This window comes from Sinohyriopsis cumingii, chromosome 16, assembly GCF_028554795.1.
Source record: "Sinohyriopsis cumingii isolate HCF-2022 chromosome 16, ASM2855479v2, whole genome shotgun sequence".
Classification (NCBI taxonomy): Eukaryota; Metazoa; Mollusca; class Bivalvia; order Unionida; family Unionidae; genus Sinohyriopsis; species Sinohyriopsis cumingii.
In genome coordinates, this window is record NC_142976.1 from 36,868,390 (window position 1) to 36,896,038 (window position 27,649).

The 27,649-nt window shown below is 33.7% G+C and overlaps 1 protein-coding gene across 1 annotated transcript in view; it reads right to left on the minus strand.

Moving 5' to 3' along the window:
- LOC149780216 (phosphatidylinositol polyphosphate 5-phosphatase type IV-like) overlaps positions 1-27,649 on the minus strand; it is a 60,367-nt gene that overhangs the window by 13,256 nt on the left and 19,462 nt on the right. The window contains exons 6-10 of the mRNA XM_089936973.1: positions 23,530-23,634; positions 17,211-17,384; positions 12,112-12,227; positions 5,898-6,034; positions 275-324 (exon numbers count right to left, since the gene is read on the minus strand). Of these exons, the coding sequence (XP_089793099.1) occupies positions 275-324; positions 5,898-6,034; positions 12,112-12,227; positions 17,211-17,384; positions 23,530-23,634 (582 nt within the window). The remainder of the gene's footprint in view (positions 1-274; positions 325-5,897; positions 6,035-12,111; positions 12,228-17,210; positions 17,385-23,529; positions 23,635-27,649) is intronic.

The window sequence follows — 27,649 nt, forward strand, 5'->3', positions numbered from 1 at the left end:
GCACAGACCCAGATCTACTATTACATAAAGTGCCGGCAGATCTGGATCAATGCAGTTTGTTAGAAGTAATCACAATAATAAGCAATGCAGACCCTGAATGGCTGGCAAATTATGCAACAGATGATCAGGGTGTCTGTTGTTTGCAACTGTACTCAACTTTTAAGCAAGTATGTATGGTAATTTTTAAGTTTTTTCAGTAACTGGTTGAATCACTGTAATCTGATGTTAAGTGAAAGGTCTCACAAGATACCACACATGATATTGGCAAACTCACCTTCCATATAAACACTCTTGTCAAAATGTCCAGCTGCCATCTGCAAATTACTGGAAGAAGAAAAAAAGCTCAGATTATCATTTCAGTGATGGAAATAAAGCTGCAAAATAATCAAAACTTCATCCTTTGATTTACTCTGGTTTCTTCAGCATGTCAGGATGACCAAAAAAATACACAAATTATATTTCATTATATTTTATGTAAAAATTCCACATGTAAAATAATAAAGAGATCAATATACCAATCAATGTTTCATCAAAAGAACAAAGTAATAATATGCCAACTTTATAGGGTTAAAAGATAGGCCAATATGCTTGTGACGAACAAACTGCAAGTTGACTGCTCCTTCATATCAGCCCATTTGGATAACTTGCAAACCTGCAGAGGCAGGTGTGGATCTTGTTTATTATCATATGACTCCAATATGGCTTCACATTAAAAAACATAAATTGAAAATGTCAAATGAAAACTTGATATATTACTCATTTTATCGTCTAAAATACCAGCTAGTGCATGAAATTCACGCATCATCATCTTATCACACATTTTAATAAAAACTTATATATTGTATCAATGCAAATGCTGGTAAAAGTCTTCTGGTGGCAACAACATATGAAATCGATAACAATTCAGGATGCCTTGTTATGTGATATTCTATCTTTTAATTAGGTTCCAGTGAAATTGTCATAAATGTTACATGCCTTCATTTATTCAAATATGAAAAGAGTCAATCAATTGACACATTGGATGCCCACAAACATAATGACCCTTTGACATCACATAAGCTAATTAAAAGATTAGTTGTCTCTGTCACACAGATGCCCAAAAACTTAATGGCCCTCTGACATGATGACACAAGCTAATTAACAGATTAGTTGTCTTTGTCACAGTGATACCCACAAACTGAATGGCCCTCTGACATGATGACACAAACTAATTAACAGATTAATTGTCTCTAACTGTCACAGTGATGCCCACAAACTTAATGGCTTTTGGCATGATGACACAAGCTAATTAACAGATTAGATGTCTCTGTCACACTGATGCCCACAAACATAATGACCCTCTGACATGATGACAGAAGCTAATTAAAAGATCGTGTATAAATGTCACACTGATGACACAAACTAAATAACAGATTAGTTGTCTCCAAGTGTCACAGTGATGCCCACAAAGTTAATATCCTGCTGACATGATGACACAAGTTAATTAACAAATTAGTTGTCTCTGTCACAGTGATGCCAACAAACTTAATTGCCCTTTGACATGATTACACAAAGTAACATATTAATTGTCTCTAAGTGATGCCCACACACTTACTGACCCTTTGACATGATGATACAAGCCTATTAACAGATTAACTGTCTCTGACTGACTCCAGTACCTGACATATGCCATCATCACAGTTACATATTCCGGTGCAGGTCAGCCTTATTTCTTGCAGACAACTAGAAAGATTTTGATTTTGGCTAATGTGTGATTGTTGCTCAAACTTTGCATTGATGCATTCGATACACAACTTGTAAGTTCTAAAAAAAACATCCATATTTATTATTATTCTTTTGTCTTTTCAGTTTGGTTTTTTTCAGTCTGGATATAGTGTTTTGGGTCATTGTGACTGCCATATGGCAACTGTGCTTATTGGTACAAATGAATTGGAGCATGTTCACCTAAAATAGCAGGAATTAACTAGTACAGCCATAGTGATGCATTTGCTCAGGTGGTTTATCAGTGCAATTCAAGCTTTGAAGCATCTGTTCATTTGTTCTTGTTTATGATGGATCCATATGATTTGATACTGAGAGGCAGGCCACTCCAATTTTGCTAATGCACACATTTGTGAGTACTGCATGCCAACTTGATTTACATTAAAAGTTTGCAATCAATTTATTAGCTTTATCTTCATATATAGCATTCAATAATATTACAAATTTAGTATACAAATATTTGTGTAGGACAAAGGAGATTATAATTCTTATGTATCAATGACACCACCCCCAACATACCATAAACTGTCACTATTACCCAAAATTTGTTTTCCTTGCCATGTTACTTACCCACATCCCCATTTATGCTGCTGTTGATGCTTATGTACGATGATGATCACAGAAGCTGTGAGTGTGAATTTCTGACTTGTTGGTGTAGTTTTTTATGTATTGCCTGCTGTAAAATCAGAAGCTTTTTTGGCCTCTAATTGGTTTTGTATGATAATGATTATAAAAATGATAATATGTTTCTTTTATTTTGGAGTCAAATTCAAAATGATTTCCATGTGACTGAGTCTTTTCCAAACATTTTGAGCACAAAACACATATTCAAGCTCCAAACCCAAATATTAGATAAAATATTTACGGTGCACCTATGTCAATTAAATTTAATTATGCAGTAGGAGACAATGTCATAAAAAATAGGGAAGTTTCCTTATTCTCACTTTATTCAAATTACAATTTGGCTTTTAGAAGTTTTGGGACTTCAACCTTGAGCCTGAGTGGCACAAAAGTACTAAGAATAAGTTAGAAGAACATGCACATTAGGGGCAATAATTTCTCCAAATGATGACATAGAATGCCCAAAAATTATGATTTATATGTGTTTTAATAATGATTAAAAAGCAAAATATAATTTTATTGTAGTGATTTTTATAGGAATTATTTACTTTTTTCTATTTATTGCTCCATTTGTGTAATGAAGTCACTTGGTCATATTTAATTGGACAGCGTTTTCCTCATTTTGTATGTCTGTTAATCATTATTTACAAGTATATTATAGTTCCACCGAGAACATGTAAATATATATTCTGGACTGTCACAATCATAATCTCACTCTTATATTTTAAGTTCCGATTCACAATTTACGATATCTGTCTAATCGAGTAAAATCAAGTGTGATTGAGTGACATAATTACAGGGACTGCACCTGAAATTGGTAAAAAGTAACTTATTCAGATCAAAATCACTTAAATAAAAGTCTGGTTTGCTTATTATTATTATTATTATTACTATTATTATTATCATTATTATTAAATCAATTAAAAATCATAATATTGGGCTGTACACCAATATATACACCCAAAAGATGCAAATAATTGTGTATTTCCATGTGTATTTAGGTTTTTGAGCATATTTTGGTGTTTCTAGTAACCGTAAAACTACAATCCAAATTTAATTCAAATCCCACAATCCTTAGTAAATAAGTGCTGCACGAAACAAAAGTCAGGTAAAAAGACAAATGGGGCCACAACTTTTGTCAATGATGTCTTACTATGCTAGAAATAGGACTTGTTCATCATCTTACCAATATGTACATACTAAATGTGGTTAAAATACAAGAATCCTTAACAAAATCATTCTTGAAGATAAAACAAATTAAGTGTATGGAAAATCAGGGTTGTAACACCTCTAAATGATAATGTAGAATACTGGAAATCAAAATCTTTTAAGGTCTCATCAATGCATAACTGCATGACCAGTTTGGTTGAGATCCAACAATCCTTTGTAAAGTAATATTATGGGATGAAATATCAGGGCACATAACTCGAGTAAACTATGTAATGAAATATTTGAAAAATTGAATCATTTCAGATCTGGCCAATATAAAGCAACATATCATGTTTGGATGATTTACAACAAATCGTAATAAAGTTATGCTGTGGGAGGATGGAAAATTGGGGGACATAACTTCTGTAAATGATGCTGTGGGATACTGTAATATGAACTCATTCAAGGTCAAACAAAAAAAAAAAAAAAAAAAACAGCAGGCAAACTTTGGTTGAAATCCAACAAATATAATTAAATTTATATTGCCAAAACCAAAGTCCAAAGAACCTGCAATCAGGGGACATAACTCCTATAAATGACGTTGTGGAATGCTGGAAATCAAACTAATTTAAGGTCTCATAATGATCAAGGAACATGCCAAATGTGGTTGAAATCCAATAAACCTTGGTGAACTTCAGCTGTGGAAGCCAAAGTTAGGTGGACAGGAAATTAGGCTCTCAATGAGAAAATATAAGGTTTTAATTCCTTTTAATTCCTTTAAGGTCTGCTCCAACTAAAGTTACATGTCAAATGTGGTTAAAATCTAATAATTTTCAATGAAGTTGTCTTGTTGATACCAAACAGTTGACATATTGATGGATGGATGAAGAGTCAGACAACAGTTGACAGATTGATGGATGGATGAAGAGTCAGACAACAGTTGACAGATTGATGGATGGATGAAGAGTCAGACAACAGTTGACAGATTGATGGATGGATGAAGAGTCAGACAGGGCTATAATTATCATAAATATAGTTTGTACATTTGACAATGAGAAAGTGTGGCAGATACCAATATGTGTATGAATTTATTATGACATCCATTCTTTCAGCATGTGCTTAATATTGTTCAGTTTCTGCCAGTAGTTACTGCCATTAGAAAGAATATTTTTACTTTAAATGACAGTATCTGGTAAAATGGGCAATTATAGTGCTACATTTCATTATAACAATAAGAGAAAAGTTAACATTGCAACTCTTTATCTGAAAAAGAGATTAAGGTACCAAACGTGGCAGGAAATAGGGCTGGAATTATTGCTAGATTTGATATTAACTCATTCAGCCCCAGCACTGTTATCAGTACCTCTGCTGCTATGCCCCAGAAGCACTAAGCTGTGTCTAGCTGCTTGTGCCCCAGAGTTTTTACCCGTTTGAAAACATCGTGCACATGCATTCACCCTTACCTTAATTTCTCTTCTTATATCCAATTAAAATCCATGAAATGTTCACCATTTATTCCAAATGAATTTGGCTACACTGCGATGTATTTTTTTCCTTCCTATTTGTCCAAGTCTTTCACAACTTATTTATACACTTTCTACAATAATATGTTTTTCCGCAAGAACTCTATCATCATCGCTGCCAGAATCGTCCTCTTTTGATGATTCAATCTCAGAAACTTCTATGTCTGAATCTAAATCTCGCAAATTATCCAACTGCTGAACATATCTTTCCTCAGCTTGCACAATATTTTCGAGATCAAACCCGAGAAACTCCTCATTTTTGCTCTCATCAAAAATCACTCTTATGTCTGCCATCATTTACGATTTTTCATGAACAGAACATGTGTAGTGCAACTGCTCTCAAACAATTCTAAACAATTTAAATTTCCACAAATGAAAGTAAAATCATTTCTGATTGGTTTAATAGTTGTTTAGTTCTTGGAAAAAACCCATTTGTAACCAATCAGAGACAATGTATCTAACACACATTCATCACACCTGGAGACAGGATCAGCCACTAAATGCAGTAAACAATCCACGACTACAGGCAGGATCGACCAATGAATGCAGAAACCAGATCACGCTTACAGACAGGATTGGGGCCAAATGAGTTAAAGTATATAAAAACATCATCCAGTCTCTAAATTTTGGCACAAAGAAATCAGCTAAAAATCATTCTTAACTTTTACACAAGTATTTATTTATACATCTGAACAAATAGTATTTTAAAAACATGTGGTAAAAAAAGTTGAAGACAGTATCGTAATAAGATCAGATTAATAAATTATACATATACAGAAAATGTAATAGTTGAGTCTAAATGTAAATACACATAAACTGCAAGACATAAAAACTATGACCTACCTTTCTTTGCCTGGCTGTATGACAGTATCAAACACAGCATATACTGGGCGGTGGTCTGAACATCGAATACTTGCAGGTGAATCATAACAGATGCAAACTGTAGAATTCTTCTTCTTAGCACGGTATAGGATTCGGTCCTGCAGAGTGTTAAAAGAAGAAATGCAAGTTTAGAATATGCAGAGCAATCACCAAAATTTTTCTCCCACTGTGAGCCCACTTTAATTCATAGACATAGACATCTTGGTGCCTCAAACCAAGAAAATAAAGACCCCAAGGAAAAAAAAAGACCTGTTTAGAATCATTTACAGCTTCTTTCTCAATAAAGAAAAATGATACACCGCAAAAATGAATGAAACGTAATACATGTATAAAGAATCCTTTTGACAAATGTAGTTTGCATAACATTTTTATGGGTATACACATTTATGGGTGGAAGTAAACTTAAACTTTCCAGTGAACTTAAGATCCTGTAATCCTCGGTTGAATGTGACTAATATTTTCAACCTAAATTTCTGGATACAGTAAAGTAGGCTGTACAAGCAATGTTCATCTCTTTGGGTCATGACAAAGGTTAAAAAATTGCTGTCAAAAGTTGAGTTTTCTTATGTGGTATAGATTTATGCATGAAGAAAACCAATAACATGGCAAATCTGGGTTAGATTTTTCTTCTCTTATTCATTTAACAATTGCAACTGTGTTCAGGGACTATAAGTTTTTCCAGGTACAAGTCCCTATGCACAGGTGGCATTTAGTAATCATCCCCAGGGACTATTAACTTTTTCCATGTACAAGTCCCTTGGGCAGTTGGCATTTAAAATAACTGTGTCCATGGACTACAAGAATTTCTATGTACATTTCACTTGGCCAGGTGGCATTTAGTAATTGTGTCATGGTATTATAAGTTTTTCATGTACATGTCCCTTGGGTAAATGACATTCAGTAATCGTGTCTGGGGATACAAATTTTTCCACATATAAGTCCTCTCGGCTAGTGGCTTTTATAGGCCTAAAAAAACTTCGGATACAATTTGGTTTAGTTTTAATTCATTTCTTTTACATTCTTTCAAAAAAAGTGGTTTTGGAATTTTAAATACTCTTTAAAAGCCACTTGCCATGGGATGAGTACTTCAAATATAGAAGTCAAACTCTAAAAATCCAAGCCAATTTTCAAGTCAGATTATCCCAAATTCAGTTTGTTAATGTAATGAATATCTTCTTCAGGATTTATAACAACAAAAAGTTGATTATTTTTATTCTTTAGAAAGCTAAAATTATTTGAAAGTTTTCAAGCAAAAATGATAGAAAGAGTTTGAAAGGTAAAATCATAGACAAAGACCATTCAATCAATAAATGTTGCTTGCATAATGATACAGATGAAATATGAAACACTGAAAATCCTCACAGAAACAAATAACAATCTTAACAAGAAAACACATTTTTCTAGTGAATTATGTTGTCATGAGAATATAATCAAATTAACATTAGGAATATAAGCCTGCAGTATCTTTAATCTAAGCATTTATCTTTTCTATGACATACTGACAAAGGGCAATAACTTGTATATTATCTCTGCATGCCAACACAAGGTGTTGCTAGTTTTTAAGATGAGCAAAATACCAATGAAGATGCTTGTATAGTGCAGTGGCAGGAAGATTTTTAAAAAATAATGTGATCAGGTAAGCATTCTTGTAGAAACATAATTTACTAGAAAAATTTGCTTTTTAAATTGAATATGTTCCCTGATCACATTAACATTAGGGACCTCAGGCGGCCAAGTGGTCTGATGTGCTCACCATTACCGATCATTCACATGTCTCATCTCTGTTTACATGGGTTTAAGTTTCAGATTTGGCCAATAGGGGCATGTGAGAAAACTTGCCAGTAGCTATGGTCAGTGGTTCTTTCTGGTGTTTTCCCAGGTTCTTCCTCCACCATATTTACAAGTTACAATTTATGTGGTGAAATATGGCATAAAAACCTACAACAACATTAACATTATGAGAATAGGTAACAGATGGAGCGAATGCTGAGTGTCCTACCTACACCTTGGGTCTCATTCCAGGAAATTGTGTGTGTGTGATCTGGAAAATTTCAGTCATATCGCTACGATGTCTGCAGTGTGACAGTTTATAGTGATGTCTAGCACTAGGGCATCATGCCACAGACATGTAGCATATGTCCCACCCAGTCACATTATTCTGACACCAGGCCAACCAGTCCTAACAGTAACCTCTTAATGCTGAGCACCAAGCGAGGCAGATGTTAGTACCATTTTTGTAAGTCTTTGGTATGACTCGGCAGGGAATTGAACCCATGACCTCCCGCATCAATCCAGTGAAGAAAGATTTTGATTCTCAATATGAATGATAACTCGCTCTCCCACTTAAATGAACACAGCCTATGGTCATGAGATTTGTGACCACTATATCAGGTGCAATCTTCTTACCATCAAAAATTAATTTGCAAATCTCACGAAACTAAGAGGATGTACTGGTTTTTGATTGTGTCTGATTGTTACCTAAGCCATAGCCACAGTACCAATCAGAGTCAGGTTTTGTTTCTGCAAAGCTAAATCCATGAGATAAAAACTTGAGAATGTTGACTCTATATGCCAGGCAACTGCTTCTGTTATGTTTCTGATTGAAATGTTGCATTCAAATGTGAGACTCACCAAGACTGATCTAATTTCATGAGTAGATGTCCTCAAGAGGTGATTCGGATCTTTTAAGACTTCAGAGAATGCTGAGCGTAAAATCCACTTATGCTATTAAGATCAGGCTTGAGGAAATATCCTCTTTCTTGCCTTTATGAGGAAAAAAAGAGTCATCTGCAGTTGCCACAATTTATCTCTGTGTACTTCAAATAGTGTTTGAAGGTTTGAACAGGATCTTGCATGGCCACTGCTCTTGACCTACCTATAGATGAGAGGGAGTGTATGATTTCCCAATGACAGTAACCAGCTGTTGGCTAAAAAGCCTGGTTGTATCACTGAATGATTTGCACTGAAATAAAGATAATTTAGATTGATTGAAAGGGAATATAACTTGCTCATCCTGCATGCTGAAGTTAAAGCTATCAGAAACTGGTTTTTATAGCAGCAGCTTCAGAGAGGTCTGGGATAACAGCTCAAACTAATCTGAAATTAGCTATATTAAGACCCAGGCCAGATTCCATTTTGAAAGCAGCATGAAAAATTTGGGCATATTCAAAACAAAAGTGGCTAGAATGGCCGATACATCTTTATCATAATCGATATAACTTTTGCCATGATGCCTGAATGTGTCATATCACAGAGCAGTAGTCTTTGATAGGAATTGAGGCTAACTTTATTTCCTGTGAGAGCCAGAGAAAAGTCAGCAAGATGAAAGCTTGAGGCACTTAAAGGAACAATTTTATCAAAAACATGCCATTAAGCCTTATAAGCCTTCAGAATGAAAGGCCTTCTTTGCCTGTGAAATTCTCTTCATGATGAAAGATCTAAATTCTTTCTTTTGCAAGGTTGTCCTGAACAGAGCTTTGAATGAAGAAGAAGACAGTCTGCACTGGGATGGAACACCTGAGACCATGCTTATTTGAGTTTAGTCGGAATCTATCTCTAGATCAAGTAAATCCTTGGCCAGGACTTGTCAGACATGAGAGGGGCTATCAGAATTATCTTGCAATTCTGACCTCTTATCTTCTATATTATTTTTAGTACTAAGATCATGAGTAACGACCCATAATCCCTCCCAACTGATTGGCAGTGCATCCATGGCCCAAGCTTCTGGGTCTGGAACTAGTAAGACAAACGTAGGTAATTTGTAGTTCCACCATGTTGTAAAAAGATGGTGATTGGATGGCCCTGAAGTGCACAAATCTGAAGAAAAACTGATGGAAGAAGTCACCAAATCTGATGAATAACCTGACCCTTTCTGGCACGAGATTCAGCCAGGACAACGAGTCTGCAGGGAATGTGTCTGGCTTGTATACTAAGCTGAAGTTGGCAGCACCAACACAGAACTGACAAACCTGTATGCACAGTTTAGCGGATTTGGTACCCAAATTGTTTGTGAAGGTAACTCGTTGCTATGGAGTTGTCTTACATAATCAGGACTGATTTCCTGCAGAGTCCAAGACTGAAAGGCATTTCTGATAAACTTCACTTCGAGGAATTTGATGTGAAGTGGTAGTTACCTTGGCACTGATGGTAACAAAATCCGACAAAAAGTGGGCTCTACAAACTGTATCGATTGTATCTATACCTAACATCACTTCCAGTTGGGGGTTTTCCGGAGGGATTCCTGTTGTAATCCAACTGTGCTTGTGCCACTGACACAGGAATGATTGTAGCTTGTTTATTAGACTGCTCCGGTGGTCTAAGTGGCCAGAGCTTAAAAATTAGTGACATGAAAAGGTAATGTGTAAGAGTTATTGGCCCTTTGTCCCCATGCTATAGATGGAAAAGACAAATTTTTTCTTTAAGTAGGCATGGATTTGGGAGTTAGCAGTCTTACATTCTTAATGTTAATATGATCAAGGAATGTATTCAAGGAGAAATTTTATGAATATGCATGGAAGTATATACAAGGTTTAACATAATCCTGGCTAAATAGTACTGAATCAATTTCAGCACCCAAACTAGACATAGTAGATAATGATAATGCATACATGCCAACCCTCTGAGAGGTATAAGCATAATCGTTGCTAATACTTAGCAAAAATGCGTAATTTGGACATAAAAAGTGTAATCTGTATATTACATGCCAGAATTATAGCATGTATGAAGAGATACATTTTTACGACTAACCTGGTTCGGCAGCTGGTCAAATTCTTGACACAAATGGCAAAATCCGTATGTATTAGAATCAGAATACAAACACAAAATATACTGAAAAATTCTTTGTATTCAGCACTCACTTCAACTAGTCTACATGCATAACCTTTGCTGAATGATCGTGAACTGGAATTCCGCAATGATCATGGTCAACGCAATGATCATGGTCAGGTCCTCTGAGTGCTGTATTATGTTACTTGCATATTCTTCTTTTAAAGTTTGTAAAGCAGCAGTGATTTGTCACTTTTTCTGATCTGACATGTTTTGAAGTTTGAAACAATCCATCTCCTCTAACATTTTCCTTCATATAACAACAACTAACACCGAAAAGCGTTTCACTTAACATCCTGATGTCATTTTCTTTAAAATTATAGACTGGTTCACTACCTAACCAGTCTATTATTAAAATGAATCTGTTAAGCAAAATGCACTTGTGAAGAAACCTGTTTTCTTGGAATGGGGTCATATATTGTTGCTATAAATAGCAAATAAGGAAAGTTTTCTTATGCTTTTCTTATGCAGCAGACTCCTTTTAAAGAATATTCTCAAATTTATGAGTGGAAATAAAGAGATGATAATAAAAATGACAGAAACTTTTTATTGCTTTATTTTTTAGTTTTTAGTGTAGTAAAAAAGAGTAATCCATATGAAGTCTCGTGAAAAACGTAATTTGCTGAAAAAAGCATAATGATTACACCAGAATCGTAATGGTTGGCGTGTATGATTATGGAAAATAGGGTTTAAAAAATCCTTAAAATAAATGTATAGTTTTTGTCATTTTTATTCACAGCTGTATATTGTAGTGAGTATCTTCAGTTGGAATTTTGTATGTGCGTTGGTTTTATTTTAAGATATTACGAGCGTAAAATTTCATAGATCTATAAATAGATGCTTATGTATGTCCTGACAGTTACTAATAGCAGATTAGTAAATATATTTACAAGTTCATCATGTTTTTTTTGTATTGGAAAGGTCAGTCAGGTTGTACCTTAGAAGAATTAAGTTAATTCCCATGAAACGGGTTATATCACGTGAACTTTTATTACAATGTTGGTCATTTGCAATCTGTCGTGTAGCAGTAGTGATAATATGCATGTTTTAGCTTTCTTGCTTGTACCTAAGTATCTTGGACTGGACAGCTTTCATATTCTTATTTCTTGTGTTCTTGTTGTAACATCAAGTCTGCATATGTATTTTGTGTTGTATTCAGATATAATTCGAGAGGAAAAACATTATTATTACTGTGTAGGAATCAGTGTGTCATTCCGAACAAAAGACTTACTACTGAGAACTCTGTGTGACATTTGGAACTTAAGATTAACTGTGTAGGAATCAGTATGTAATCAAGAACTTAAGACTTACTACTGAGAACTCTGTGTGACATTTGGAACTTAAGACTTACTGTGTAGGATGGGATCCTATTTTTAGCTGAGGTGTCGTATGTGTCAGCATCAATGTCGAACTTGTAAGTGGGTTTAAAATTAATCCTGCCTTCCTGGAAGCCTGTGAAAATTGCACCTGAATAAGACAAAGTAAACATACAAAATAAGTATTTTTATCAATAAGCAAAAGTAAACATAAATAATATTTGTTATCGGTTATGTTACACTGGAAGCTCTCTAATTCAGACCCTCAATACTGTGATGTCACTTTTTTCATGGAGTACCAATTTTAGTGGATCTGACGGTTTTAAGAATATGACCCAATGAACAATGGTCTCTCACTGCAAACAATAGGATCCGTTCCATAAATGAAATAACCCAAAAATGTTATATTTTTGCAAATTATGACAACTGAAACCCATGAAAATATATGAATTACCATATATACTCAATTATAAGTTGAGTCCAAACAACACAGACCAGAATCTGCCAATGCATAATGTGCAGGCAGATCTGAGTCTATTTGGTTTCTTCTACTGATTACTTTTAACAAACTGCATAGACCCAGAAATGCTAGTGCATCATGCAATGGCAGATCTGGGTCTGTGCAGTTTGAAATCCAGGACTTAGCATCTAAGCAAGCATGTATGGTAACAGTATTCAGGACTTGTTTTGATTGCAGCCACAAAATCTTCACACATAAATTCTGACAATGAGTAATTTGTTCAGCTGTCTTACTCAGTCTGAATGATTGAACCTCTTGGTTTCACAATTGTGATGATCCCAAATTTGTCAACAAAAGGATCTAAAAAGAAAGGCAGAAACAAAAATGAAACTTAATGCACATTTTCATGTACAAGTCAGTTCACCACCAGATGGCAGTTCTCGGGTTCGGCCAATGTGGGTATGTGAGAAAGTTTTCTCGAGGGTCGGCGGTTTTTCCTGGGTATTTCCCGGGTTCTTCCTCCACCATTAATACTGGCCGCCATGTATAGATATTGTGTGCTGAAAAATGGCGGTAAACCCTACTACAACAACAACAACAACCAGATGGCATTAAATTATGTCAAAGAATCACTGTGATATGCTAACGGTAAGAAATCTGGACAGATGGACTGAATCACTGTGCCATGCTAATTGTAAGAAATATGGACAGATGAACTGGTCACTGTGCTATGCTATTAAAAGAAATATTGACAGACTGAGTAACTTTGCAATGCTAATTGTAAGAAGAAATAGGAATGAGTCTCCATTCTATGCAAACTGTAAGAAATATGGACAGATAAAATCATTCACTGTTGTAATTGTAAGAAATATGGACAGTTGAATTAAGTCAATGTGATATGTTAATTATAAGAAGTATGGACAGATGAAATGACTCAATGTGCTATGCTAATTATAAGTATGGACACCTGAACTGAGTATATGTGCTATTCTAATTGTAAGAAGTGTGGACAGATGAACTGAGTCAATGTGCTATGCTAACTGTAATAAATATGGACAGAAGGAATGAGTCTCCATTATGTGCAAACTGTAAGAAATATGGACACATAAAATCAGTCACTGTGTTTTGCTAATTGTAATAAATATGGACTGATGAACTGAGTGACTGTGCAATGCTAATTGTAAGAAATGTTGAGAGATGGACTGAGTGATTGTTCTTTGTTAAATGTAAAAAATGAGGACAGGTCGACCAAGTCACAGTGCTACACTAATTGCATGAAATATGGACAGATGGACCAAGTCACGGTGCTAAGCTAATTGTAATAAATATGATGTTAATCAGGTGTTACAGTCATGGTTTGGATTAAAAATGTCTGTAATATCTATATTCTAATTAGCAGCAATTATCCCCTATTTTACCTCATTAAACAATACATCAACAAGTCAGCCCCCATCCCTTATTTTTTCTCATTACACAATACATCAACAAGTCAGCCCCTATCCCTTATTTTATCTCATTAAACAATACATCAACAAGTCACCCCCCATCCCTAATTTTATCTCATTAAATAATACATCAACAAGTCAGCCCCCATCCCTTATTTTTTCTCATTACACAATACATCAACAAGTCAGCCCCCATCCCTTATTTTATCTCATTAAACAATACATCAACAAGTCAGCCCCCATCCCTTATTTTATCTCATTAAACAATACATCAACAAGTCAGCCCCCATCCCTAATTTTATCTCATTAAATAATACATCAACAAGTCAGCCCCCATCCCTTATTTTATCTCATTAAATGATACATTATAAAGTCCACTATTTTATCTCAACAAGCCTTGCACCTGCATCATTTTCACAGCTGACAACTCATTTGATTTGAGCAATAGATTCAATGCATATTCATTGCCATAACAGAGTTTCATAATCAGTTACTTGTAGATGCTTATTTCCACAACTGACAAATACCTTTATCATTCATGCCACACACCTGACACCTGTTTAGCTGTGACCACCCTTTCATGAAATCATGTGAACTGTACAATCTAAGTGTAAGGGAAGTAAAAACTCACTCTCTAAATGTTTTTAAACTGTCAGTGTTTTGACCATTACCTTGTTACTTAACTATTGTACTCAGTGTTCTTCCCTGAGCCTTTAACCATAGCTGTCCTACAATGAATTCTTTTAAACTTACAATGATTTAGAACCCACAGCTATGCTATGCACCTGTGCTGATAAACTTTTATGTTAAATAAACATCCTGTCACCTAATATTCAAATGACATCTGTTCTTATCTCTTCTTGGGAAATGAATTAAGATAATCCAGTCCTTCAAAATAATTACTCACACACTTATCCATTTTTTATTGTACCTGGCTTGAATGACTGCCAACATATATATATATATATATATATATATATATATATATATATATATATATATATATATATATATATATATATATATATATATATATATATATATATATATATTATACCAGTTACAAAATATCACGTATATTACATTAAATAAATGGACACAACTGCCTTCAGAAAAAAGTAAATTTGCATCAACCTATCCACATGCTGGCCTGGCCACAAAGATCAGAGAGTGATGTCAGTAATGGTGATTCCAATTTAGATAGTGAGATTTCCCCCAAGGAAAAAGCTTTAGAAACAAAGTACAGGGTTGAACACTGAGCTGAAGACTTCCTATACTTGGGTGGAAATTGTTGGATTAAATGGTAAGTTTTCATACTGCCAAATTTTGTTTCAAATCTGTGTACTTACCAGCAGATGAGATTGGTGGGTGGGTGGTACATTTCCCCAGGCACTATTACAATATAGTATTTTTATTTTTATAGTAGTAAAAATAGTTGTAGTTGTAATTTGTCTCATTCTTATTAATTTTTTAACAGTGTAATGATGAATAAAGGTTGCATTTCAGCCACCAGTCACTCATATAATAATTATAATAATAATAAGGACTTTGTATAGCGCCTAATCTTTAGAAGCTCTAAGCACTTTACAACATTAGACATCACCTATAACATAAAAAACATATATAATAATATGATTACAAAAACAAACAAACGGGGCCCCGCGTGGCCGAGTGGTCTAAAGCACTCTCCATTACCCATCACTGCCATCTCACCTCTGTCTGCGTGGGTTCGAGTCTAGGATTCAGCCAATATGGGTATGTGAGAAAGCTTGTCAGTAGCTTCTCGTGGGTCAGTGGTTCTTCCCAATTTTTTGGGGGGTTCTTCCTCCACCATTAATACTGGCCGCCATGCATAGCCTATTGTGTGCTGAAAAATGCGTTAAACCCCACAACAACAAAAACAAACACCATGAAATTAGAAAACATAAAAAAACATGCTGAAAATATTTAAGGTAGGAAACATTATTAGGTCTCTAAGTTTGTTCTTGCAGTCGAAATAAGTGAGTTTTAAGAGCACTCTTGAATGGGATCACTGTGTCTTTGTGTCTAAGTTCAGTGGGCAATTCATTCCACATATAAGCTTAGCAAGATAAAAATAGCTTGATTAGTAAACCTTAAATGTGTGCTGCTCTATTAATTTCTCATTTCTCTTTTCTGTCTATCCAATTGGGAAAAGAAGCGTCTGACCTCTGAGAACACATGAGATTGAAAAAATCAAATTTTTCTAGACTTTCATCTGGTCAGGCAATGTTATCATTGTAAAAGGTAGCTGGTATTTTCAAGACTGAAACTTTATTGATACATTTTCTTATCAGAAGAGAAGATGACAGCAGATATTTCTTTAAGAATGAAATTACTTTTCACAAGAAAAATGTTGCCAAATTTCATTCAAAATGAATATTTTATATTAAGTGTTTCAGCCAATTCCCAACAACTTTCATACAATGCATGCTGTTGCAATCCATTTATAAAGCAGATAATGTAAAGACAACAGCTAATTCACTAAAATCAGGTTGGGTAATGACCTAGAAATGTTCCAGTTCTTCTGGCCAATCAGCAATCTTCCTTTCATGGCACGTGTGTGAAGCTGTCTAGAATGGAGGTTTGGCCAAAATGATCATTTTGTACAAAAGTTGGTGGAAATTGAGAAGGTTGAATTCTTTCAAATTCAAAGTCTGATTTTTTTCTCGTTAATGGTAATTACATATTTATATAATATCCTGCTGGCATTTTTATTTTGACATGACAATTTATTAATAAAGTGTAACAATGTCAGACCAATGTCTTAACTTCACCAATGAAATCAGAATGTATCTGTTGTGTAGATTTTCATGAACACAAATTATATAGGAGAAGGTAGTGAGAGATTTCAAACCTGATAACAAATAAAGTTGTGGACTTAATACATGTATGAATGCATTTTCTTGTGAAAGGACATATATAATATATAAAACAAGAAATAATATCTGGTTTTCATTCATTACTCAATATGTCAAAACAGAAAAAAATTGCCATTTGTTTTACTTCATGGGTATCACATTATCATAGGTTTCTATTTTTGTAGCCTGTTTTCCTTGTGTATGTTTTTAGAACCAAATGATTAGCAGAAAATTTATTCTTACTTGCTCTGCAAAACAAACAGAAAATATGCTACCTCAACTGATTGGGTGGGGTTGGGGGCACAAAAATGAATAAACAAAATTTGTCTAAATATAACATTTTCTCTGACCTTCCACCAGTAGCTTTGTTAGCTGGTCTCCTGAGAGAAGGTCCTCAAAGTTTGGATGCTGTTTGTCCTGTATGCTGGTGACCAGATCTTCCACCGCCTGCTTGCCCTTATAAATCTCAATACGGAAGTTCATATCTCCCATCCAGAACACATAGTCATACCTCACTGTCACATCTGGAAAAGACAAATCACAAACTTCCACAACCTCTTCTCTAAAAAAGGCTTAAGACTGTAAGATTCAAGAAAACTATGCAAGTCAACAATGAGAACAGTATTAGTGTGTGTGTGTGTGTGACTTGGATTTTTAACATAGCTTTAACAATGTTTCAGTCATATTGCTAAGATGTCTACAGTGTGACAGTTTATAGTGATGTCTAGCTCTGGCGCATCATGCCGCAGACATGTAGCATGATGTCCCACCCAGTCACATTATCCTGACACCAGGCCGACCAGTCCTAACACTAACCTCTTAATGCTGAGCGCCAAGAGAGGCAGCTGTTAGTACCATTTTTATAAGTCTTTGGTATGACTCAACTGGGGATCGAACCCACAACCTCTCCCATCCGCGGCAGACAATCTAACCACTAGGCCACCAGAGCAGTCGAACAATATTAGTGTTGTGTGGAAAACCACAGAGTGCACAATAATAACTAGACTAACTAAACAAGTCTCTGAGTAGATCATTGTTTTGTAAAGCTATGGTTTATAATGAGTCTGATTACCACGATGAACAAGAGTCCCTTGATAAGGCTCATATTCTACCTCATACTCTGCTGGTTGAGAAGAATTTCCAGGAATTCAAGATATGATATTTCTTCCGTGTAACTGCTGAGTGTTAAAACCATCTCTAATACTCTTCAGGGATGATAAGAAGATTTTCAAATTAAATTCTGTGGTTGTCAGATTGGTACCATTTACATTGGCAGCACCATATTTCATTCAATATGGCTGTCAAGGACACCATTTGGTGGAGAAAGAACCAAGAAATCCCAGAGAACAACCACTGACCCACTAGAAGTTATTAGCTTTCTCAAATACCCACACTGAATGAGCCAAAAGTAGAACCCATACAGACAGATGTGACATGTCAGTGATCTAACACAGTAAGCACATAAACTACTCAGCCACCAGGGACCACAACAAGGCATTAAAGGAAGTCTTGTGGTGAAAACCCTATGTTGATATTACCTTCTGTTCTGGAGTAACAATTGCAAGATTTTCATGATGGCTGCTATTGTGGCCATAATGGATACCAGATTTACACTATTTCCATTTAGAACCAACTAGATACCATAAAATGTCTTCCAGTGAAAACACAATGTCAATATGTTCAGCAGCATACTAAGATTGTAGTTGTTTTTCAATACCTCTATATCAGACAGAGCACCTTTGTCTTAGAGCTTAGGTTACATATGGGTGACTCCAAACAGCAATTAACAATTTTACTATTCTATGCCAATATACAATACCGCTAAATAATTACATTGTGATGATTATGGGTGTCTTTTTTTTAAAAGTATGATGGATAGATAACTGAACCGATGAAAATAGATTTGGTAAATAATTACACTGTGATGATTATGGGTGTCTTTTTTTAAAAGTATGATGGATAGATAACTGAACCGATGAAAATAGATTTGGTAACTTGCATGATACATGTATATGCAGTTCAATAGCAGAAAAAAGTATTTAAAAAATGAAAAGAAAGTTATTTCCTCCCAAAACACCAAACATTTTACATTCATTTTCAGTAGAATTATATTAGGGAATTTCTAATGTGGACAACCACTTTATCTTAGTAGGAACCAGACTGTGCAGTCTTATATAAAGTGTTTCAACACTGGATGCCCAGGGTAACCATGGATTTTCATATATTTTTCTACTCATATAATGTTATTCAACAATGACAAATGTTACAATATATTCACAAGCAGAGCTTGATATGGAAACCTTGTGAAAAACAGCTCATAAGCTGCACCAACTTTTCTATGGTATGTCAGTTTTTTTTTTCTGTTGGTTAACAACCCATATACAGTTTGTGACACAGTTTAACCCCCAAGATGCACATACAATGCACACTTGGAAATAGGTGAATAGGTATGGAAAATAGAGTAAGGTCATTATTTTTAATGTAATGTTCAGTAAATTCTGGGCAAGTGGTCACAGTAACCCAGTTGTACCCTCAGTGTAAGGTTGCATACAATATGGTTTGGAATTTTCACTAAATGACCTAATTTCTTCAAAATCTGGAATATGTGTTTTGGAGAGGTTAACACTTTTCTGTCAGCAAAGATGTGGTGTCACAAATGATCTGATTTTTGTGTCAAAGATTTGAGAGTCATCATTTATACACTGGACTCTGTATTCAACTGTAACTTACAAACAATATTACTGTATATCTAATGCGACAATATTACTGTGAACCTAATGGGACAATATTACCGTGAATCTAATGGGACAATATTACTGTGAATCTAATGGGACAATATTACTGTGAATCTAATGGGAAAATATTACTGTGAATCTAATGGGACATAATTACTGTGAATCTAATGGGACAAAATTACTGTGAATCTAATGGAACAATATTACTGTGAATCTAATGGGACAATATTACTATATACTTAATGGGAAAATATTACTTTTAATCTAATGGGAAAATATTACTTTGAATCTAATGGGAAAATAATACTTTGAATCTAATGGGATAATATTACTGTATACTTAATGGGAAAATATTACGATAAATATAATGGGACAATCTTACTGTACATCTAATAATATCACTAAATATCTCATGTTACAATATTAGTGTATATCTAATGGAACAATATACTGTATACCATACTGTATACCTAATAGGACAATATTACTGTATGTCTAATGGGACATCATTACTCTATACCTAATGGGACAATATTATTGTATGTCTAATGGGACATCATTACTGTATACCTAATGGGACAATATTACTGTATGTCTAATGGGACATTATTACTGTATATCTAATGGGACAATATTACTGTATACTTTATGGGTCATTATTACTGTATATCTAATGAGACAATATTACTTTGAATCTAATGGGAAAATATTACTTTGAATGTAATGGGATAATATTACTGTATACTTAATGGGAAAATATTACGATAAATATAACGGGACAATCTTACTGTACATCTAATGGGACAATATTACTGTGAATCTAATGGGACAATATTACTGCATACTTAATGGGAAAATATTACGATAAATATAATGGGACAATATTACTGTGAATCTAATGGGACAATATTACTGTGAATCTAATGGGACAATACTACTGTATACTTAATGGGAAAATATTAACTGTGAATTTAATGGGACAATATTACTGTATACTTAATGGGAAAATATTACTGTGAAATCTAATGGGAAAATATTGCTGCGAAATCTAATGGGAAAATATTACTGTGAATCTAATGGGACAATATAACTGTTTACCTAATGGGAAAATATTACTGTGAATCTAATGGGACAATACTACTGTATACTTAATGGGAAAATATTACCGTGAATCTAATGGGACAATATTACTGTATACTTAATGGGAAAATATTAGTGTGAAATCTAATGGGACAATATTACTGTAAATCTAATGGGACAATATAACTGTATACTTAATGGGACAATATTACTATGAATCTAATGGGACAATATTACTGTATATCTAATGGGACAACATTACTACATATATGAATCTAATGAGACAATATTACTGTATACTTAATGGGAAAATATTATTGTGAAATCTAATGGGAAAATATTACTGTGAAATCTAATGGGACAATATTAATGTATACTTAATAGGAAAATATTACCGTGAATATAATGGTACAATATTACAGTATACTTAATGGGAATATATTACTATGAATCTAATGGGACAATATTACTGTATATCTAATGAGACAATACTACTCTGACTCTAATGATATAATATAACTCTATACTTAATGGAAAATATTACCGTAAATCTAATGAGACAATATTACTGTATACTTAATGGAAAATATTACCATAAATCTAATGAGACAATATTACTGTATACTGAATGGAAAATATTACTGTAAATCTAATGAGACAATATTACTGTATACTTAATGGAAAATATTACTGTAAATCTAATGAGACAATATTACTGTATACTGAATGGAAAATATTACTGTAAATCTAATGAGACAATATTACTGTATACTTAATGGAAAATATTACTGTAAATCTAATGAGACAATATTACTGTATACTTAATGGAAAATATTACTGTAAATCTAATGAGACAATATTACTGTATACTGAATGGAAAATATTACTGTAAATCTAATGAGACAATATTACTGTATACTTAATGGAAAATATTACCATAAATCTAATGAGACAATATTACTGTATACTTAATGGAAAATATTACCATAAATCTAATGAGACAATATTACTGTATACTTAATGGAAAATATTACCGTAAATCTAATGAGACAATATTACTGTATACTTAATGGAAAATATTACTGTAAATCTAATGAGACAATATTACTGTATACTGAATGGAAAATATTACTGTAAATCTAATGGGACAATATAAATGTATACTTAATGGGGAAAAAATTACTGTGAATCTAATGAGACAATCTTACTGTATATCTAATGGGACAATATTACTGTATACTTAATGGGAAAATATTACTGTAAATTTAATGGGACAATATTACTGTATACTTAACAGGGAAAATATTATTGTGAATCTAATGGGATAATATTACTGTATATCTAATGGGTCAATATTACTGTATACCTAAGGGGACAATATCACTAAATATCTCATGTTACAATATTAGTGTATATCTAATGGAACAATATACTGTATACCTAATAGGACAATATTACTGTATGTCTAATGGGACATCATTACTGTATACCTAATGGGACAATATTATTGTATGTCTAATGGGACATCATTACTGTATACCTAATGGGACAATATTACTGTATGTCTAATGGGACATTATTACTGTATATCTAATGGGACAATATTACTGTATACCTTATGGGTCATTATTACTGTATATCTAATGGGACAATATTACTATATACCTAACGGGACATCATTACTGTAAACCTAATGAGACAGTATCACTATGGACCTAGAACTTCTAACTGATATTCTTGCCTGCTTTATGACATTCATTGGCACAATACCCCATTTTGCAGAACTCTTGCTTTAAAACAGTATTCTTGTTTCAACAAGGAACTATTATGTATACTTACAATTAATGATTACTGAATTAGTATGACATCTTACAAGATTAATGATGGTTGAATTAGTATGACATCTTACAAGCTTAATGATGGCTGAATTAGTATGACATCTTACAAGCTTAATGATGGTTGAATTAGTATGACATATTAATGACATATTACAAGCTTAATGATGGCTGAATTAGTATGACATATTACAAGCTTAATGATGGTTGAATTAGTATGACATATTACAAGCTTAATGATGGTTGAATTAGTATGACATATTACAAGCTTAATGATGGTTGAATTAGTATGACATATTAAAAGCTTAATGATGGCTGAATTAGTATGACATTACAAGATTAATGATGGTTGAATTAGTATGACATATTACAAGCTTAATGATGGTTGAATTCATATGACATCTTACAAGCTTAATGATGGTTGAATTCGTATGACATATTACAAACTTAATGATGGTTGAATTAGTATGACATCTTACAAGCTTAATGATGGCTGAATTAGTATGACATATTACAAGCTTAATGATGGCTGAATTAGTATGACATCTTACAAGCTTAATGATGGTTGAATTCGTATGACATATTACAAGCTTAATGATGGTTGAATTCGTATGACATATTACAAGCTTAATGATGGCTGAATTAGTATGACATATTACAAGCTTAATGATGGCTGAATTAGTATGACATCTTACAAGCTTAATGATGGTTGAATTAGTATGACATATTACAAACTTAATGATGGTTGAATTAGTATGACATATTACAAGCTTAATGATGGCTGAATTTGTATGACATATTACAAGCTTAATGATGGCTGAATTCATATGACATATTACAAGCTTAATGATGGTTGAATTCGTATGACATATTACAAGCTTAATGATGGTTGAATTCGTATGACATCTTACAAGCTTAATGATGGCTGAATTAGTATGACATCTTACAAGGTTAATGATGGCTGAATTAGTATGACATATTACAAGATTAATGATGGCTGAATTAGTATGACATATTACCTGCTGAGGATTTAGGGGAAGAGTTGCTTGCTGCCTTTGGAAGGTTTAGTTGGTGAATAATCTTCTGATAGTCACCCAATCTGTCTTTCTTCTTTTCATCACCAGCTGAAGTGTTAAATTTCTTCTAATCATTTATATATCTCTCTTAATAAATATCAGTTTATGTTTGTAAAAATGCATGTCCTAAATGCAGACCTCCAAAAATAAATTTAAAAATTCAAAAGGTAATAAACATTTGAAATATGTTATTAAAATTGTACTAAAATCTTACCATATCATTCAAGCATGCATAGAAACATTCATGCCAAATTCAACTTGTTCACATCAAGCTGCATGTGCTCTATAGTGCACAAGTGAACACTGCACATGTGACACACATTCCTATGATGTCATGTAATATTGTTTTTGTTTTCCTGTATTCATCTGCTTCATGTGACACCCATGCTCAAACAATCTGATAGGCTGATGCCCAGGGCCCCTTTAATTTCAGATCGGGCCTATCCAGTATTCTAAGTGAGGGGCCCATCTGGTTTGTTGAGAAACAAAATCTGGTTTGCCTGAGAAAACTTTGAATTGACTGATGAAATGTGGACATTTATTTTTAAGATGGTGAAAGACTAATCAATTAGTAATATTTATCCCACAAATACCCATTTACTCTTATTAAGATTGTCTACTTATGATACCTCTATCGAACGCTGTAAACTTTTTATGCACAAAGTGAAGCCTGTGACCTATGACTGGGCAATAGATAGTCTGGGTTACCTATAATTAGTGTTCACTCAGCTTTAACATACATGTGATTGTACTGAAGGATATATAAGTTGTTACGTTTAGGCTCTTACAAAATGGAAAAGAAAAGAGTGAAGACAACAAGCTTTGTAAAATTTAACAAATAACTTATTCCCTAAAAAAGGGTAAAAATGAGAAAAAGAACTTACAGTTCTACGAATCAAATCCAAAAATAATCCAAGAATTAAAAAACAGAAGTCCTAGTAACAAAAAGTCCTAATGAAACTGAGTTCGAATCTCGATGAAATCCAAAATGGAAGGCGATGGCGTATGCTGTGGTCAGCATCATACTGATGTGTCAACAGTTCTGTGTTGACTCACAGAAAATAATATTCCAGTTTTTGAATTCTGTGTAAATTTCTATAACTGTCTTTGTCCAAGAATTAAGCACAAGTATTTCCAGGGGAACATAATCTCTTAGAATCCAAATAATTTGAAGAAAAATTAAAAAAATTCAACTAAAACAGGTCACAACAAAACACCTTTAAGTGTCAATGGTTTAAAGCCCGACTGCCCAAATTCTCTATAGAAAACAGTTATATGCTAATTTAAGATGCAAAACAGATTCCTGTATGAGGGTCACATGATTACCCTTCTAGAACAACACAGAAGCTTTTGACATGCCTAACATCACGTACTCCCAGTATGACCTTGACTAAAACCAATGATTTTAACTCTCGGAAAGAATTTAAATTTTTTTTAGAAAGTTGTTTACAAGAACCCTATACTGGTTCTGAATCAGGTCAGGAACTAGGTCAACAATGTTTCTATAAAGCTATTTATGTCCACACACAAAAAATCAGTCAGAACTAAACTCTAATCTGGACAATATTAAATCCAGTAAATAAAGTTACCTTATAATAGTATGTAATGGAATAAAAAAAATATTTAAAACTAACAAACAAATACTTAAATGGAATCAAATATAAATTAAATCAAATATACATAACAAAGTGCCTTACAAAAACCAGCCAGAAACAGTCTGGTTGGTTATTTTACTGGTGTCATCTGGAGAGTTTAGACCAAATGTGGGATATTTTTTGAGGCATTATAAGTAATGAAGGGATTTGATGCAATCCATCATGGCTTTCAGTATTTCATTATAAATCAGCCATCCTTTGGTGGAGGTGAAATAAAAAAGAATTATATACTAGAAATGATTTTTCTATGGTCTTGTTTAATTGCATTGTTCAAGATGTTTCAATTTAAAGTTTAATGAATTGAGTTGCCCCAGGCTCATGATTACATTATTGTGTGTGTGTGATTCAGATTTTTAATGTAGTTTTACAAAAAATTCAGTCATATCGCTACGACGTCTGCAGTGTGGCAGTTTATAGTGATGTCTAGCACTGAGGCATCACGCCGCAGACATGTAGCATGATGTCCCACCCAGTCACATTATCCTGACACCAGGCCGACCAGTCCTAACACTAATGTCTTAATGCTGAACGGCCAGCAGGGCAGCTGTTAGTACCATCTTTGTAAGTCTTTGGTATGACTCGTCCGGGGACTGAACCCATGACCTCCCACATCCAAGGTGGATGCTCTAAATACTAGGCCACCGGAGCGGTCGATTACATTATTGTAATGCAACACTAGTTAAACACTTATGAACTACATCAAAAGTGTCAAGAGAAAAACTGTATTCAGCAAGACAAATTCTACCTGAACAGAAACACTGCTGATGCAATAAGTAAGGAGGACAGAGCAATTAGACAATGGCCGACTTCAGGACCTGGAGGAAAATATTGCTTTACATTAAATATTTGAAACCTGAATAAACAGACAGGTCAATTTAATATGATTTTGTTTATATCTTCTCATATTTGAAGCACATCACTTACAATAAAGTGTTACCAATAATACTAAAAATATAGAGCAATTTTGGACATACATGTATGTAGATTGGAGTAAGGGCCTGTGATTTTTTTTAAAGACAGCAGCCTGTGTGTAAACAACTTTCTTTTGAGCACTGGACAGCATGAGCAACATTTCTTTGACATCACACAATATTGTACATTTTATCTCAATACATTCCTTTGACATCATGCAATATTGTACACTTATCTCAATACATTCCTTTGACATCATGCAATATTGTACATTTTATCTCAATAAATTCATTTGACATCATGCAATATTGTACATTTATCTCAATAAATTCATTTGATTTTATCTCAATAAATTCATTTGACATCATGCAATATTGTACATTTATCTCAATAAATTCATTTGCTTTAATTCTGATAAATACCCTACCACCAGTAAATACAACATTTTCTGTCCTTAACACAAATCTAAAGCTATAATTATTTGTCCATTTCTGTCCTTTACACAAATCCAAAGCTGTGGTCATTTGTCCATAACTTTGTCTATTTCTGTCCACTGCACAAATCAAAAGCTGTTATTATTTATCGTATGTTTTGTCTATTTCTGTCCTTTACACAAATCCAAAGCTGTGATCATTTGTCCATAACTTTGTCTATTTCTGTCCACTGCACAAATCAAAAGCTGTTATTATTTATCGTATGTTTTGTCTATTTCTGTCCTTTACACAAATCTAAAGCTGTGATCATTGGTCCATAGCTTTTTCTCTTTCTGTCCATTACACAAATATAAAGCTGTGATTATTTTTCCATAACTTTGTCTATTTCTGTCCACTGCACAAATCTAAAGCTGTTATTATTTACCGTATGTTTTGTCTATTTCTGTCCTTTACACAAATCTAAAGCTGTGATCATTGGTCCATAGCTTTTTCTCTTTCTGTCCATTACACAAATATAAAGCTGTGATTATTTTTCCATAACTTTGTCTATTTCTGTCCACTGCACAAATCTAAAGCTGTTATTATTTATCGTATGTTTTGTCTATTTCTGTCCACTGCACAAATCTAAAGCTGTTATTATTTATCGTATGTTTTGTCTATTTCTGTCCATTATACAAATATAAAGCTGTGATTATTTGTCATAAGTTTTGTCTAGGTCGTATTAAATGTTGTTAATAGTAGCTGAAGTTGCTACAAATGTACAATAAAAAGCCTGGAAGTGATTCCCATCTACAAATGTACAATAAATAGCCAGGAAGTGATTCTGATCTACAAATGTACAATAAATGGGCAGGAAGTGATTCCCATCTATAATCAGTACTTGCCACATAAGAGAAATGAAAGCATGAAATGGACTTTGCAAGACAAGACTCTTTCTCTTACATCATTATTTTAACATGATGCTGTGATTTGTATCCCTTTATGAGGAAAAAAAAGAGGCATTGCCTTGCATTAGATACCTCTTTGTAAGAAGGCATACGTCAAACCAACAGTAATGTTCAG